Genomic DNA, 13,926 nt, shown 5'->3' with positions numbered 1-13,926 from the left:
CCCTTCTCCTCAAACACTCCCTAAATTAATTTACCGCCAGTTGCACGCCGCACAAAGCCAGTAGTAAAAGATTCATTAACGTGTATGCAGGGTGTACGTGCACGTCTTTTTCGTTTTTGAAAGCTTCATCGGACAAGTGCGTCCGTGACGACCGATATGGGATCATAGCCTCTACGCACCCGACATTGACGTATGAAACAATATAGGATGAGACCCACGTATAATAGTATTATGGTAAAGATCTTCACTTCGAATATTTTCTGGTTCTGAAATAAAGTTATTTCTTTACCTATTTCATTCGACCGATCACAATCATTCTCTATTTGATATCTCTATTCTCTTATTAACCAATCACAACCTTACTTTAATCATTTTTACCTATTTCCATAATATCCATATGATTTTGCTATATCTCACTTGAAAGATTTTTTCTTATCTCTCACTCGATTTTCTCACTCAAATTTACAGTATATTTTCTTATAAGTTACAGTGTAATTTATGAAACTTACAATGTAACTTTTGTAAATTACTGTGTAATTTTTGAATCTTCACATGTAAGTTTTAAAATTTATATTGGATTTGGTCTTTTTCTTGAAGATATGGTAATGTAGTGTCTATTATGGTGTTTTTAGTTGCTTTTTGCCTTTTAATGTGTCTATTAAATTTTAATCCAAAGATTAAAAATCTGTGAGATATGATTATAAAAATCTTTCGAAAGATGCATAGGTACTCCCATATCCATATCCACCTTAAAAAATATTTCCTCCATCATAAAATATAACAACTCATCTATCAACTTTGTTTTACCAACCAATTACAACTCTTCACCATTCAATATCTCAACATACCTTTATTTTTCAACCAATTATAATATCTTTCCAGTTAATTATTATATTCTGGGACGAAAGTAGTAATTAAATTTTAGGACGAGAGCACATACTACCTCCGTCTAAAAAATAAATGCATTCGTGGGTATCCATATACAACGTTTGACCGTTCGTCTTATCTAGAAAATTGATGAAAATTTTTAAAAAATTAGTCACACGTAAAGTAATATTCACGTTTTATCATCTAATAACAATAAAAATACTAATCATACAAAATTTTCAAATAAAACAAACGGTCAAACGTTAAACATAAACAGTGTAAAATTACTCGTTCTTTCCAAAGAACGAGTAATAGCCAGCAACATAGCCTTTTGCGTGTGAATATATACGTACGATCGAGGTCCTTTGCGTGGGGAACGCCAAGACCCAAGAGAATTGACGTCTCAACAACGATGATCTCCCGTACCTGCAGCCGGCTCCTGCTGTCCACGCTCGCTGTTCACCTGCTCCTCCTGCTTGCGATCATCCAACACTCCTGCTCCCTCAGCACCTACAGCAGCAGCAGCAGCAACCAAACGGCGAAGGTCCCGTACTGCCAGCCCGACCAGGCCTCGGCGCTGCTCCGGCTGAGGAGGCGCTCCTTCTCCCCCACCAACGATTCCGCGTGCACCCTCGCGTCGTGGCGCCCCGGCACCGACTGCTGCGACTGGGAGGGCGTCGCCTGCAGCACCGGCACCGGCACCGGCGGCGGCGGCGGCCGTGTCACCACCCTCGACCTCGGCGGATGCTGGCTGGAGATCAGCGCCGCCGGCCTCCACCCCGCTCTCTTCGAACTCACCTCCCTCAGGTATGAAAAGAATTTGACAATATATATGTATGTTTTTTTTAGAATTTGTATTTATATACATGTTTGTGGGGAAATTACGAAAATATATTCTTAATTCCTTCGGGTAAGAAAGTAATATGAGAATATATATATTAATATTAAAAATATATATACATGTGTTTGGTTTGGGGATATGATGTGATGGGTTGGATCATCCTTGTTTTTTTTGAATGGTATGATTCTGTTTTTTTTAAGGAATATAATGGGTTGAAATGATCCTATATTTTATTTGGATGAAGCAATCAAGATGAGTTGTCTGGATACAATTACCTCGCACCTTAGTTGATGAGGTTACCTCTTATAGTCTACAAACTACAAAATAATATTTCTACATGATAATCATACTATTTAAAAATAAAATACCATTCATATACTATATTTGAAAATAAAATACAAATCACACGCATAATATGCTCTAGCAGCTTCATTTCTACAGCCCTAGGCCTGAGCACTCGTTCACTGCAGCCAAGATCAGTGGAGGCTTTGGGATTTCAACATATTGGACAAGCCACCAAATGATAAACAGTACCGGCAGTTACAATCATGCATAATTAGTGCACAGTCAAAATTTCAACCCATACATATAGAGTCCAAGCCAAACATAATAAGAAGTTCAAGTCATACACATAATAGTAAATTAAGTCTTACACGTAATAGCAAATTTAAGTATTGCACCTACTAGAGAGATCACTGCCTTAAAAATATTGGCAGTATAAGTCATACATTAACATAGGCCAACCGGCAACACATAATACCAAAAGAACTATCCAACTCATTCAACAAAGCTACATTGATCCAGGAAACTTGACATTAATGAACATAGCAACCCAATGTATCTTGTTTTCAAATGGAAGTCTATCAAAAGCTCTAGCAATGTGAGGGTTGGTAACCAAATGAGCATAGTAAACAGATATGTGGATCTCCTCAAACCCAGGAAGGCAAGCTTTTCAAGGTGTCAAATAAACCATCTAACAGTTTTCACACATTCTCGAGAAAAACAGATATGCAAAGATCTAAAAACGAAATCCTCATGCAATGTTTAGGGTATTTTTACCATGGAGAATGGGAACCCTGATCTGCAGTCGGTGGTTACGAATGGAGGAGATGAGGGTGAGCAGCTACCGGCAAGAGAGGAGGCACCACCACCCCTGCTCGTGCCCTGCTTGCGTGCCGGCTCAACCCTTCTACCGCCGCCGCCTCATCCCCGCGCGCCAACTCGCCCGCCCACGCTCGCGCCGCCGCCACCCCGTGTCTCCTGTAGCTAACCCTAGATCAGACTGAGAGGAGATAAGAACAAAGGGGAAAAAAAAGAGGTGAGGCGCTTTTGTCTTACTGCGTGTGAGGCATGAGTCACTTGTGCGGAGGTGGGATCGTTTCGTCCGCCACTTTTTTTCCGGATGAGCCTGTCCCAAATATTGAAGGGATATTCTCTTTTGGAGCCATCCTATCCCTCCTAGTCTCTTAACCAAACAGATGCAAAAATGGGATGATCACATCCCATCCCGGGATATCCTCCCAACCAAACACATGCTATATTTATATACATGTTTGTGGGAAAATTACGAAAATATACTCTTAAATTCTTTTTCCCCTCAGGTACCTGGACCTCTCGGAGAACAGCCTCAACGCTAACGACTCCGAGCTCCCGGCCACTGGGTTCGAGCGGCTCACCGAGCTCACCCACCTCAACCTCTCCTACTCCGACTTCACAGGAAACATACCACGCGGGATACCGCGGCTCAGCAGATTGGCGTCTCTCGACCTGTCAAACTGGATCTATCTCATTGAAGCAGACAACGATTATTCCCTCCCGCTCGGCGCAGGGCGGTGGCCCGTCGTCGAGCCAGACATCGGATCGCTGCTCGCCAACCTCAGCAACCTGAGAGCGCTCGATCTGGGCAATGTTGACCTGTCCGGCAATGGCGCGGCATGGTGCGATGGCTTCGCTAGCTCCACTCCTCGGCTCGAGGTTCTCAGGCTGAGGAACACCCACCTCGATGCTCCGATCTGCGGATCGCTGTCCGCCATTCGCTCCTTGGTCGAGATCAACCTGAAGTTCAACAAATTGCATGGCAGAATTCCGGATTCCTTGGCTGATCTGCCTTCCCTCCGTGTTCTTAGGCTCGCCTACAATCTCCTCGAAGGGCCATTCCCGATGAGGATATTTGGAAGCAAGAACTTGAGGGTCGTTGATATCAGCTATAATTTCAGACTGTCCGGTGTGCTGCCCGATTTCTCATCGGGTAGTGCTCTGACTGAGCTGCTCTGTAGCAACACTAACCTGTCTGGTCCCATCCCGAGTTCTGTAAGCAATCTCAAGTCCTTGAAGAATTTGGGTGTTGCAGCAGCTGGTGACAGTCACCAAGAAGAGCTTCCCTCTTCAATTGGTGAGCTCAGGTCCTTAACATCGTTACAGCTTTCTGGGTCTGGCATAGTAGGAGAAATGCCTTCTTGGGTTGCGAATTTGACTTCTTTGGAAACTCTGCAATTCTCCAACTGTGGCTTATCTGGTCAACTGCCTTCCTTCATAGGCAATCTCAAGAACCTAAGTACCTTAAAATTGTATGCATGCAATTTTTCTGGTCAGGTACCTCCACATCTTTTTAATCTAACTAATTTGGAAGTCATAAACCTTCATTCCAATGGTTTCATTGGCACAATCGAACTCAGCTCATTCTTCAAATTGCCCAATCTATCAATACTGAATCTTTCAAACAACGAACTTTCTGTACAAGTCGGGGAACATAATTCTTCATGGGAATCCATCGATAATTTTGACACTCTATGTCTAGCATCTTGTAACATATCCAAGCTCCCCCATACCTTGAGGCACATGCAATCGGTTCAAGTTCTTGACCTTTCAAGCAACCACATCCATGGCACTATACCTCAGTGGGCATGGGATAATTGGATCAACTCGCTCATCCTGATGAACTTGTCACACAACCAATTCAGTGGTAGTATAGGATATGGCTCTGTCATTTCAGATGGTATGTTTGTTATTGATATCAGTTATAACCTATTTGAAGGTCACATACCTGTACCAGGACCACAGACCCAACTGTTTGATTGCTCGAACAATCGATTTTCATCCATGCCATCCAATTTTGGTTCTAATTTAAGCAGTATTTCCCTTCTCATGGCTTCCAGCAACAAGCTGTCCGGAGAAATTCCACCATCGATTTGTGAAGCAACAAGCCTTTTGCTCCTTGATCTCTCCAATAATGATTTTCTTGGCTCCATCCCTTCTTGTTTAATGGAGGATATGAGTGACCACCTGAATGTATTAAACTTGAAAGGAAATCAACTTGGTGGAAGATTGCCAAATAGCCTAAAGCAAGATTGTGCATTTGGGGCATTAGATTTTAGTGACAATCGGATTGAAGGACTGTTACCCAGATCCCTAGTTGCTTGCAAAGACTTGGAGGCTTTTGATATCAGAAATAATCGTATTGATGATAAATTTCCATGTTGGATGAGTATGCTTCCTAAACTTCAAGTCCTTGTTCTGAAATCCAACAAGTTTGTCGGGAATGTGGGGCCTTCTGTTCCTGGAGATAAAAATAGTTGTGAGTTTATAAAACTTCGAATTTTTGACTTGGCTTCAAACAATTTCTCTGGACTATTACAAAATGAATGGTTTAGAACAATGAAATCCATGATGACTAAAACAGTCAATGAGACGCTGGTCATGGAAAATCAATATGATCTACTTGGCCAAACATACCAAATCACCACTGCCATCACATACAAAGGGTCTGATATTACTTTTTCGAAGATATTGAGGACAATTGTAGTCATTGATGTTTCGGATAATGCGTTCTATGGTGCCATTCCCCAGTCTATTGGGGACCTAGTTCTACTTAGTGGGGTAAACATGTCACATAATGCCCTCACTGGACTGATCCCATCTCAGCTCGGCATGCTACATCAACTCGAGTCGCTCGACCTCTCTTCAAATGATCTTTCAGGAGAGATTCCACAAGAGTTGGCATCACTGGACTTCCTTTCGACGTTGAATATGTCCTACAATAAGTTGGAGGGAAGAATACCCGAGTCTCCCCACTTCTTGACATTCTCTAATCTCTCATTTCTAGGAAACATGGGTCTCTGTGGACTTCAGCTGTCCAAAGCATGCAACAACATATCATCAGATACGGTTCTACATCAATCAGAGAAGGTGTCAATAGACATTGTGTTGTTCCTTTTTGCCGGACTCGGATTTGGTGTTGGATTCGCAATTGCAATTCTCTTAACATGGGGAACCTCAAGGAGCTTGTCCTTAGCTTTACGACTGTCGCAATGAGCTACCAGGGCAATGCTCTGTCTTCCACTCGTCCAGCTACTTCACCTAACCAATTACAGTATCTTAAGAGGGGACACGCAGGAAGTGTCCCTAGCCTAGCTAGCTCAGATAGGTGCCCTCGTGCATCCAAACAACTTAATTTTGAGTCCTCTTCAACTCAAATTTGTGTGCCTATTTCTTCTTCTTAATAAAGAAACACCGAGCTTCTGCTAGGTTGAATCTCTTCTTTTTCAAGAGGAGCTAGGCTCACCTTCCCATCACTCAAGGATCTAAGGTTTGTCCACATTGTTATCTCAGAGTTCACTCTACATTACAGCTTTTCTTTATCTAGGGGTGTGCATTCATTTCAAATAGGGGCTATATATGCTCGACTTTGTATCTCTCTACCTGAACTAGAGCACCTTATGTTGTCTCTGAATTGTGATTGCCAGAATGGGGAACAACAGCTTGAGAACCTTACCATCCAATGGTTTTCTAGACAAAGTCGATTAAGCATGTTAATTTGGAATGTATGAGAAGCTATATATGTGGATGTGTGGGATGTATCCATTCTTATTTTCTAGGGATATATCCATTCTATTTGTTTTTGCAGTGGGCATGGCTAGCAATTACTTGAGGCTAGCCAATAAAACAAATTAATTTTTTTTTTGAGTAAAACCACATCACTGCCGGGTTGTAAGTTCAACCCATCACAGATGACTCACATCTGTGATCAAAACCCATCACAGATGATCATCTGTGACAGGTTGAAGAACAGCTTGTCAAAGATGACAAAGTTTATGTCCATTCATAGTAAAAGAATTGTAAATATATCTCAGGGTCTCTCTCTTTTGTCGAACATGTTTGATAAATTTGTTCAGCTTTAAGGGCCTGAGATAATTTGGACAGTTTCTCCCTTTGTGACTACCTTTAACATCACAAGCTATCATTTGCAGAAATACAACCATTTGTTTTGCACTTCGTTGTCTAGCTTTCTTAATTCTAAAAAACAAGTTCACTGAATAATTCACATGCTCGCAATTTCAAAACACAAAGCATAACATCACCAACAACAACAGCATGTTTCTTATAAAAGCAATAACAACGAAAGAATCGATACCTGACTTTTTATAGGCAAGTTAATTTTCTTTCTGTAGGAGCAGAAGAAACAATAATTGTGACTAGCTCGCTGCAAACCTTTATATAATTTGAAAGGAAAAATGCAAAGTATTCTTCTCACCATGTGACTAGTTTGATCCCTTCGTCCACTTTGTCTGAGCTTGAAAGCTCACTCTGTTGCTCGTATTTTCTGCACACTGTCAAAAGTGTAGTTGAAGCTTCAGTGCAGTGAGTTCTCGTCAACAGAAGAATAGCCATCTGATCTGTATGCACCAAGTTCTACTGCTCATACTGACAAAATCGAGTCCAGAAGAAAGAAAGTGGTTGAAGCTTCAGTGTATGCTATCGTCAATAAAGGTGCAGAGGAAATCATACTGCAATAGTTGCCTAGTTGGGTGCTCATCTCACCTCTATGAACCATGCATCACCTGTCATTGGAAGGGCAGAAAATCAGGTGCATGAGAAGCAACAGACAAATTGCAAATGGCATACTAGGAAATCAAGAGATAAGCTTTACCGAGTATCTTCTCCCTTCTGCAGGGTTCTTCCTTCTTCTATCTTTTTCTCTCTACCTGCCGCCCAAACAAATATATTGCTATTTCTCCAAATCAGTCCATAACATCATCTGTCCTATTGGAAAGAAAGAATAAAGCAAAGTTTGGCATGAACTCTCATAAATCTGAAGAACAAAAAGGAATACAGATATGGTGTATGAATCAATTAAAACAACATCAATAGTTACGGGTACTGTATGTGCTGGAATTCATATCGAAGAGTGAAATGGAAACAAAATTTTACAAAGGAAAAGATTAGTCCAGTATCTAGAAACAACTGGTGAGATTACAACATATATTTTGCCGGAATGACCGAAGGAGGTCATTCAATGTAATTAAGATAGGAAGAAAAAGTTACAAGAAAAGTTTTACATCGATAGCTAGCTGTCGAGGAAGGATGTGCACCAGAGCACACGCCCCGAACCATGTGCCATCCGCCCAAACACACGCTACAGAGAGGGAAGCCAAGCACCGAAACGGCCATCGCTAGATTACAACATGTAGTAGTTCCAGAAGAACAGAGTAACCACCAATGGGGACATGAATTGGATTAGTAATCCTAGAGAAAATCTGACCTGTTGCAAATTCTTATTGGATGAGCCTGACAACTCCTTAGGACTGGAGAGGCATGTTTCAGAAGGTTCCCTCTGAGTATCTAAAAGGCATAAATGATTATATGGTTTTACTATTTTCTGCATTGTTTTGGTGCTTCTACAATTGCTGGACCACACCAGGAGCATTTTCCAGTTCAGTAATGAAACGCACAAGCTGGAGCATCTGTGGTGCATGCCAAGTTAAACGATTGACCTATTTAATCCTACGCCATCATTACTGTCATTCCGATAGAAACAAAAGGCATGTCATGTCAACAAACAACACATTCTAAAAAAGGTCCAGTATGAGGATAGCAGAAGTGAGCAAAGCTCCAGTATGATGCTTTGTGGCCTGCTAAAAAAATTACAGATCTCAAAAACTGGTATGGAGTTCCAAGCATATATCACAGATGTCATAAGAATCAAATCGTGCCATTTCAGCAACATGGCTCTCTCAGCAGTTCATCAGGCTCATTAAGAATGCACAGAACTTTATGTGGGGCCAATTGCATTATTGCTAAAGAATGAATAACGTGAGCTGCTAAGTGTATTTTCATCCTGTAGGCTTTGAAAGAGAACTGTAATACACGGTTCAACTCTGAACTCCTACAAGGGATCGACCATTTCTTCCCTTGCAGCAGGAAGAATATATGCTAAATACCATAGTTGGTCAAAATACTGCTGTTAAAGAGTATGCAAAATTACCGGGGTCAAGATTTTTACCAAAAGGAACTCAAAATTATTATCTACAGATAGGTTCTACTATACATACCTGACTACCTTGTCCATTACACGTTATCATGTTTAGAAATACAACCATTTGTTTTGCACTCCATTGTCTAGCTTTCTTATTTCTTAAAAAAAAAAACATAGAATACACATGGTCACAATTTCAAAACACAAATATAGCATCATAGACAACAACGTCTCTTACAAAAACAATAATAACAAAAGAATCAATACCTGACTTTTCTGAGGCATGTTTTGTTCTTTCTGTAGGAGCACAATAAACTCAAGAGTGCCATATGTTTAATGTAATTTCAGATACAACAATGTATTAGCAGTGCCAAGCTAACTAAAGAAACTGATACTTTGCAGGGAGCAATTTTATATGCTCCCGACATTTACCTTCCCTTGAGAAGAGAGAAGCCAGTAAAGAAATAGTTGAAGCTTCAAGAGTGAGGTTATTCTCGTCAATTATAGACAGATAATTACTAGCTTTGGCAACCTCAGCTTTCTTGAGTAACATCCTGACGATATGATTAAGAAGACGAGAGTCAGGAGCACGGCCACTCTTCTCCACTGATATAAAGAGATTGTCAGCCTCTTCGTATGACTCTTCTTTTATAAGATTTGATATCATCAAGTTGTAGGTATGTACAGTAGGCACCAACCCATAAGTTGAGATAGCAGCAAACAATTCCTTAGCCTCTTGCCTTCTGCCAACTTTGAGCATTGCACTAATCACAATATTGAAAGTAATGATATCAAATTTTACATTCATAGCAAATAATTTCTCCAACAGCATATTTGCTTCATCGGTGCAATTGTTTCTACAAAGTCCACCAAGCACAACACCGTATGTCTGAATGCTCACGGTCGTTCCACTTTCAATCATCTCATGGAACATTTTCTTTGCAGCAGTTGTCCTCCTGGCCTGAAATAACCCATGGAGAATGATGTTATATAAAACACTTGTAGGCTTGACTCCCTTGTGCAACATGTCTCTGAATACAGTCAATGCATCATCAATCCTTCCATTTTTACAATAGCCATCAACAAGCGTACCATATATGTAACAATTCGGTTCAATGCCAATTGATGCCATAGCATCAAGTAATGCAAATGCCTCCTCCATATTACCAACTAAGCAATATCCCTCCATCAATGAATTAAAAGTAACAACATTAGGCCTTTGCCCCGTTTGTACCATCAAGTCCATGATATCTTTCCCTTCTGCTACCCTTCCCTCTTTGAACAGGTTGTTTATTATTGAACTGAAATACTTGACACCAGGAGGAGGAATATCCTTGTTCATCATTTCAGAAATCAATTCCTTGGCTTTTACCAACTCACCATGATTACAACAACCCTGGATCAGACAGCGGTAAACAGCCTCACTCGGTGGTACACCAATATCAACCATGTGGTTGAATTTGTGCAGAGCATCATCCAACCTGCCAATTCTGCAAAGAGAAGATATCACGGTTGCAAATGTGACAGTGTCAGGGATCATTCCTTTGTTCTGCATGTCTTCAAATATAAGCATAGCCTTATCCATCATCCCACAACGAGCATATGCATTAATCAGTATGTTGAAAAAACGGTGGTTAGGTACAATACCTTTAGATACCATCAAATTAACGAGGCTATTCATGTTGGCAAAGCAACCTTCAGCAGCATACCCATGAAGCAGGGTAGAGTAGGAGATAATGTTAGGTTTGGGGCCCTTCAGAACCATTGAATCAAAAATATCTTTTGCTTCTTTGATTCTATTGTGCCTGCAGAGAGCATGAATGAAGGAGTTGCAATTAACAACACATGGTATGAGACCGGAGCTTGACATTTCTTTGAACACTCTAACCGACTCCTTCCACATTCCCGCAGTGGAATATCCATATATCAGGCTATTGTATGTCTTGTTATTAGGTCGAATACCGGCATCAACCATCTGCTCCAGAACACGCTCAGACTTCACCATTTCCTTTGTCTTGCAGAGCCCATCGATCAGCGAGTTATAAGTGACCACATCAGGCGAAACGGACTGTTCTATCATCTTATAGAACAACTCGTAAGCTTTGTCCACCTCGCCCTCCTTAGAGAAACCGTCGATGAGCGTGTTGTACGAACACACATCCGGACCCAGGCCCGTCCTGAGCAAGCGGCCGAAGACAGCAAGCGCTAGCTCTGGACGGTGCATTCGGCGGTAGCAGTCGATGAGGATGTTGTAGGTGTAGATGGTGGGAGCATCAGCAGCCGCATGGGGGCATGCCCATCGGTCCATCCGTTTGAACAGCTCGACGGCCAGGGCGGGGCCATCACTGCAGGCGGCGGAAGGCGGCGCTCGGGCGAGCGCGGCGAGGATGTCGCTGATGGCGCGCGCGGGGGCGGGGGCAGGGGCAGGGTCGTCGCGGCGCAGTAGCAATTCGTCGAACAGGTGGCGTGCGTCGTCGGGCCCGAGCGTTCCCGACCTCAGGCGCTCCTGGAACGCGGCGTACGCAGGAGGGAGCGGGCGCGCTGGCGATGCCGCGACGGTGGTGGTGGTGGTCGACGCCGTGGTGGAGGCGGCGAAGATGGAGGAGAGGCGGGGGCGGGAGGACATGGCTGCGGTGGTCTCGTCCGGAAGAAGGCGATGATGACGACACTGGTGTGGGCCGACGGCGAGGGGAATGGTGCGACCGCGAGGCCGAGCACATCGGCGCTCGGTTTCTCGAAGCCGAGAGGAGGGCGACCTCGCCGACGTGGTTCTGCGCCGGCGCCGCCGTCGACCGCCTTGACGGTTCCTCCTTCGCCGGTCTCCCTCCCTTCTCCACCACAGCGAGGCTGCTTCTCAGCCGGCGGCGGCGGGTGGCGCGGCTGCCGCTCGGCTCCCACTCCTGTCGCCGGAGGCCGACCGCCGACGAGGTCTCGAGGAGGGCGTGCGTTGTGGGCGTGTGGCACGGGAGTGCGCGCCGTTCGGGTTGGGGACTTTGTGCCAGTCACATTTATTTATAAAAAAAAATTAGAAATTTAAATTCTGCGCTATTAAAAAAATTATCATTACCTATGGCAGTGTTTGGCAAATGTCTAAAGGAAATGATTTTCCACCCCTCTTTAAATCTCAACCATTCATTCTCTCTCATCCATCTAATCCTAACCCTTCATTCATTTTCCAATCCCAATCCCAATCCCACCCCTCATTTCCCATTATCCAAACACACACTATATCTCTTATAGTAAAATATTTTGTGCCAAATGTAAACTCTTATTTTTGCTATATTTGCACAAGTTGGATTCACCTTGGATTCAAAGTTTGTAAGTTAAATTGCAATGCTTAAATTTTCATAGTTTATTTTAGAAATAGGAACAAAATGATTCATTTAAATATTATTAACAAAACCATTCACATATCCATATCTATAGATTTATAGAGCCAGTTTTGAAAAATTTTAGATATAGAGTTGTGTTAAGCTTAAGGCTAGGCCATAAGAATTAAAAAATATATATATCATGGCATTGTAACATGCTTCCACCTTAGAGTCAAGAAGCTATCATATTTACATTATAGCATGTACTATAGATAAAACAACATAAGAATGTGGGTCTCATCTTATGACTCATTTGATCTTAAACATTGAGGTTGCCCTTAGTTCTCCAAGTTCCCAAGATTAATTTCATCTCTCTTGTTATGTCGTTGATACAAACCAAACCAAGGAAACTCGGTTTCCGCTTTGCTTTTTTTTTAATTACATATGTTTTGGTAGGCACAACTAAAAAACCGAACTTTTGTTAGACCGAAGAAACCGAACGCCCACCCCTATATGGGAATATGGGATGGATGGAGTATATAACAAAAGATTATGCAAACACAGCAAATGTGCTAAACGTTTTACTTGCATGTTGTCGACGTTTGAGATCGCGACTACGGTATTTGGATGGTATGGGGATCGTTGGTACCAAGGTATATGCGAGATTGAGGTAAAAGAGATAGAGACAGGGATTTTATACAGGTTCGGCCCCCTTATCTGACATGTAATAGCCCTACATCCTGTTTATATAGGATTGATATAGGAAACCATATAGTACAATAATTGGGATAACCTATCTAGCCGTCGTCGATTTTGGCGGCATGAACACCAACTCATAATCGATAACAGGGTAGTCTTTCTCCTCGAGTATGAACTCGTCGAGATCAGAGATAGCGCTAGATCCCTCTTGCCGGCTTCCGTAAGCACCGGATGGGGTATGGCTAGGCTAATCTCTGGTGTTGATATATGGCGGCATGTGTTGGCTTGTGGCTTTGTGGCGTGTCCCCTCTCCTCCTAGGGGGGCTTGTATTTGTACCCATAGATGCCCCCTTGTCCAAGTAAAACTAGGGAGATAAATATGAATACAATCCAAGTAGGCCTCGTCGTTTCCATATATAACTCTACTCGTCCTTCCTTATCCGGAACTCCTTCTATATACGAGGTTTGTTTCCGTATAAGACATGGTATGTGGTGGGCCCTGCGGAGCTTAGTCGATTACTATTGGGTACGTGGTATCCATAACCCTGACACATGTATGACTAGAAACACACTGGAGGCTTTATATCATCATCCTTCATCAGAGAAGCCTAATGATTTTACTTGCCTCAGAGTAGTTGCAACATTTGATTTCAGTTTGGGATGTGCCAAATGGTTTCTCAGATGAAAGTTCATTTCCATGGAGTTTACTTAATAGAGACTTTTGGATCTTGCATTGCATATATTCAAATGGTCAAATGTAGTTCATTCCCGGAATAATTGATGATGGCTGTTGAAAGAAGAAGACATACCATGTAAAGGATGGAGAGTCTAAGATATTTTTCTTTGTCTTGGGTAGAGTCATTTTCTAGCTTTTGGCCCTAATTCAAGTTCTTAAATTCTTAGTCCCATCTTTTTCTCATAATCGAAAAAGTAAATTGCATTGACAGTACACTGAC

The 13,926-nt window shown here is 42.3% G+C and overlaps 2 protein-coding genes across 5 annotated transcripts; one reads left to right on the top strand and one right to left on the bottom strand.

The window, feature by feature from the left end:
- Positions 1-1,238: 1,238 nt before the first annotated feature.
- LOC4335549 (receptor-like protein 7) lies at positions 1,239-6,850 on the top strand. The gene is made up of 2 exons (XM_015780731.3): positions 1,239-1,674; positions 3,310-6,850. Exons 1-2 carry the CDS (start codon positions 1,280-1,282, stop codon positions 6,017-6,019), a joined length of 3,105 nt encoding a protein of 1,034 aa, XP_015636217.1. The 5' UTR covers positions 1,239-1,279; the 3' UTR covers positions 6,020-6,850.
- LOC9271016 (protein Rf1, mitochondrial-like) lies at positions 2,316-11,946 on the bottom strand. Of its 4 annotated transcripts, none has more exons than XR_010740856.1 (5): positions 9,393-11,946; positions 7,635-7,747; positions 7,239-7,545; positions 3,047-5,264; positions 2,316-2,968 (listed from the first exon to the last, which is right to left on the bottom strand). XR_010740856.1 is itself a non-coding variant. In XM_066309686.1 (2 exons), exons 1-2 carry the CDS (start codon positions 11,584-11,586, stop codon positions 9,542-9,544), a joined length of 1,953 nt encoding a protein of 650 aa, XP_066165783.1. In that variant the 5' UTR covers positions 11,587-11,946; the 3' UTR covers positions 9,155-9,541. The 4 variants fall into 4 exon arrangements, 2 of the variants coding, with proteins under 2 accessions (XP_066165783.1, XP_066165782.1); XR_010740857.1 differs by having other exon boundaries at positions 2,629-2,974; XM_066309686.1 differs by lacking the exons at positions 2,316-2,968; positions 3,047-5,264; positions 7,239-7,545; positions 7,635-7,747 and having other exon boundaries at positions 9,155-9,566; positions 9,659-11,946.
- Positions 11,947-13,926: the final 1,980 nt, after the last annotated feature.

This window comes from Oryza sativa, chromosome 4 (assembly GCF_034140825.1).
Source record: "Oryza sativa Japonica Group chromosome 4, ASM3414082v1".
NCBI classification, from domain to species: Eukaryota; Viridiplantae; Streptophyta; class Magnoliopsida; order Poales; family Poaceae; genus Oryza; species Oryza sativa.
Note: the sequence above shows the minus strand (reverse complement) of the source record. Positions and strands in the feature narration are given on the sequence as shown.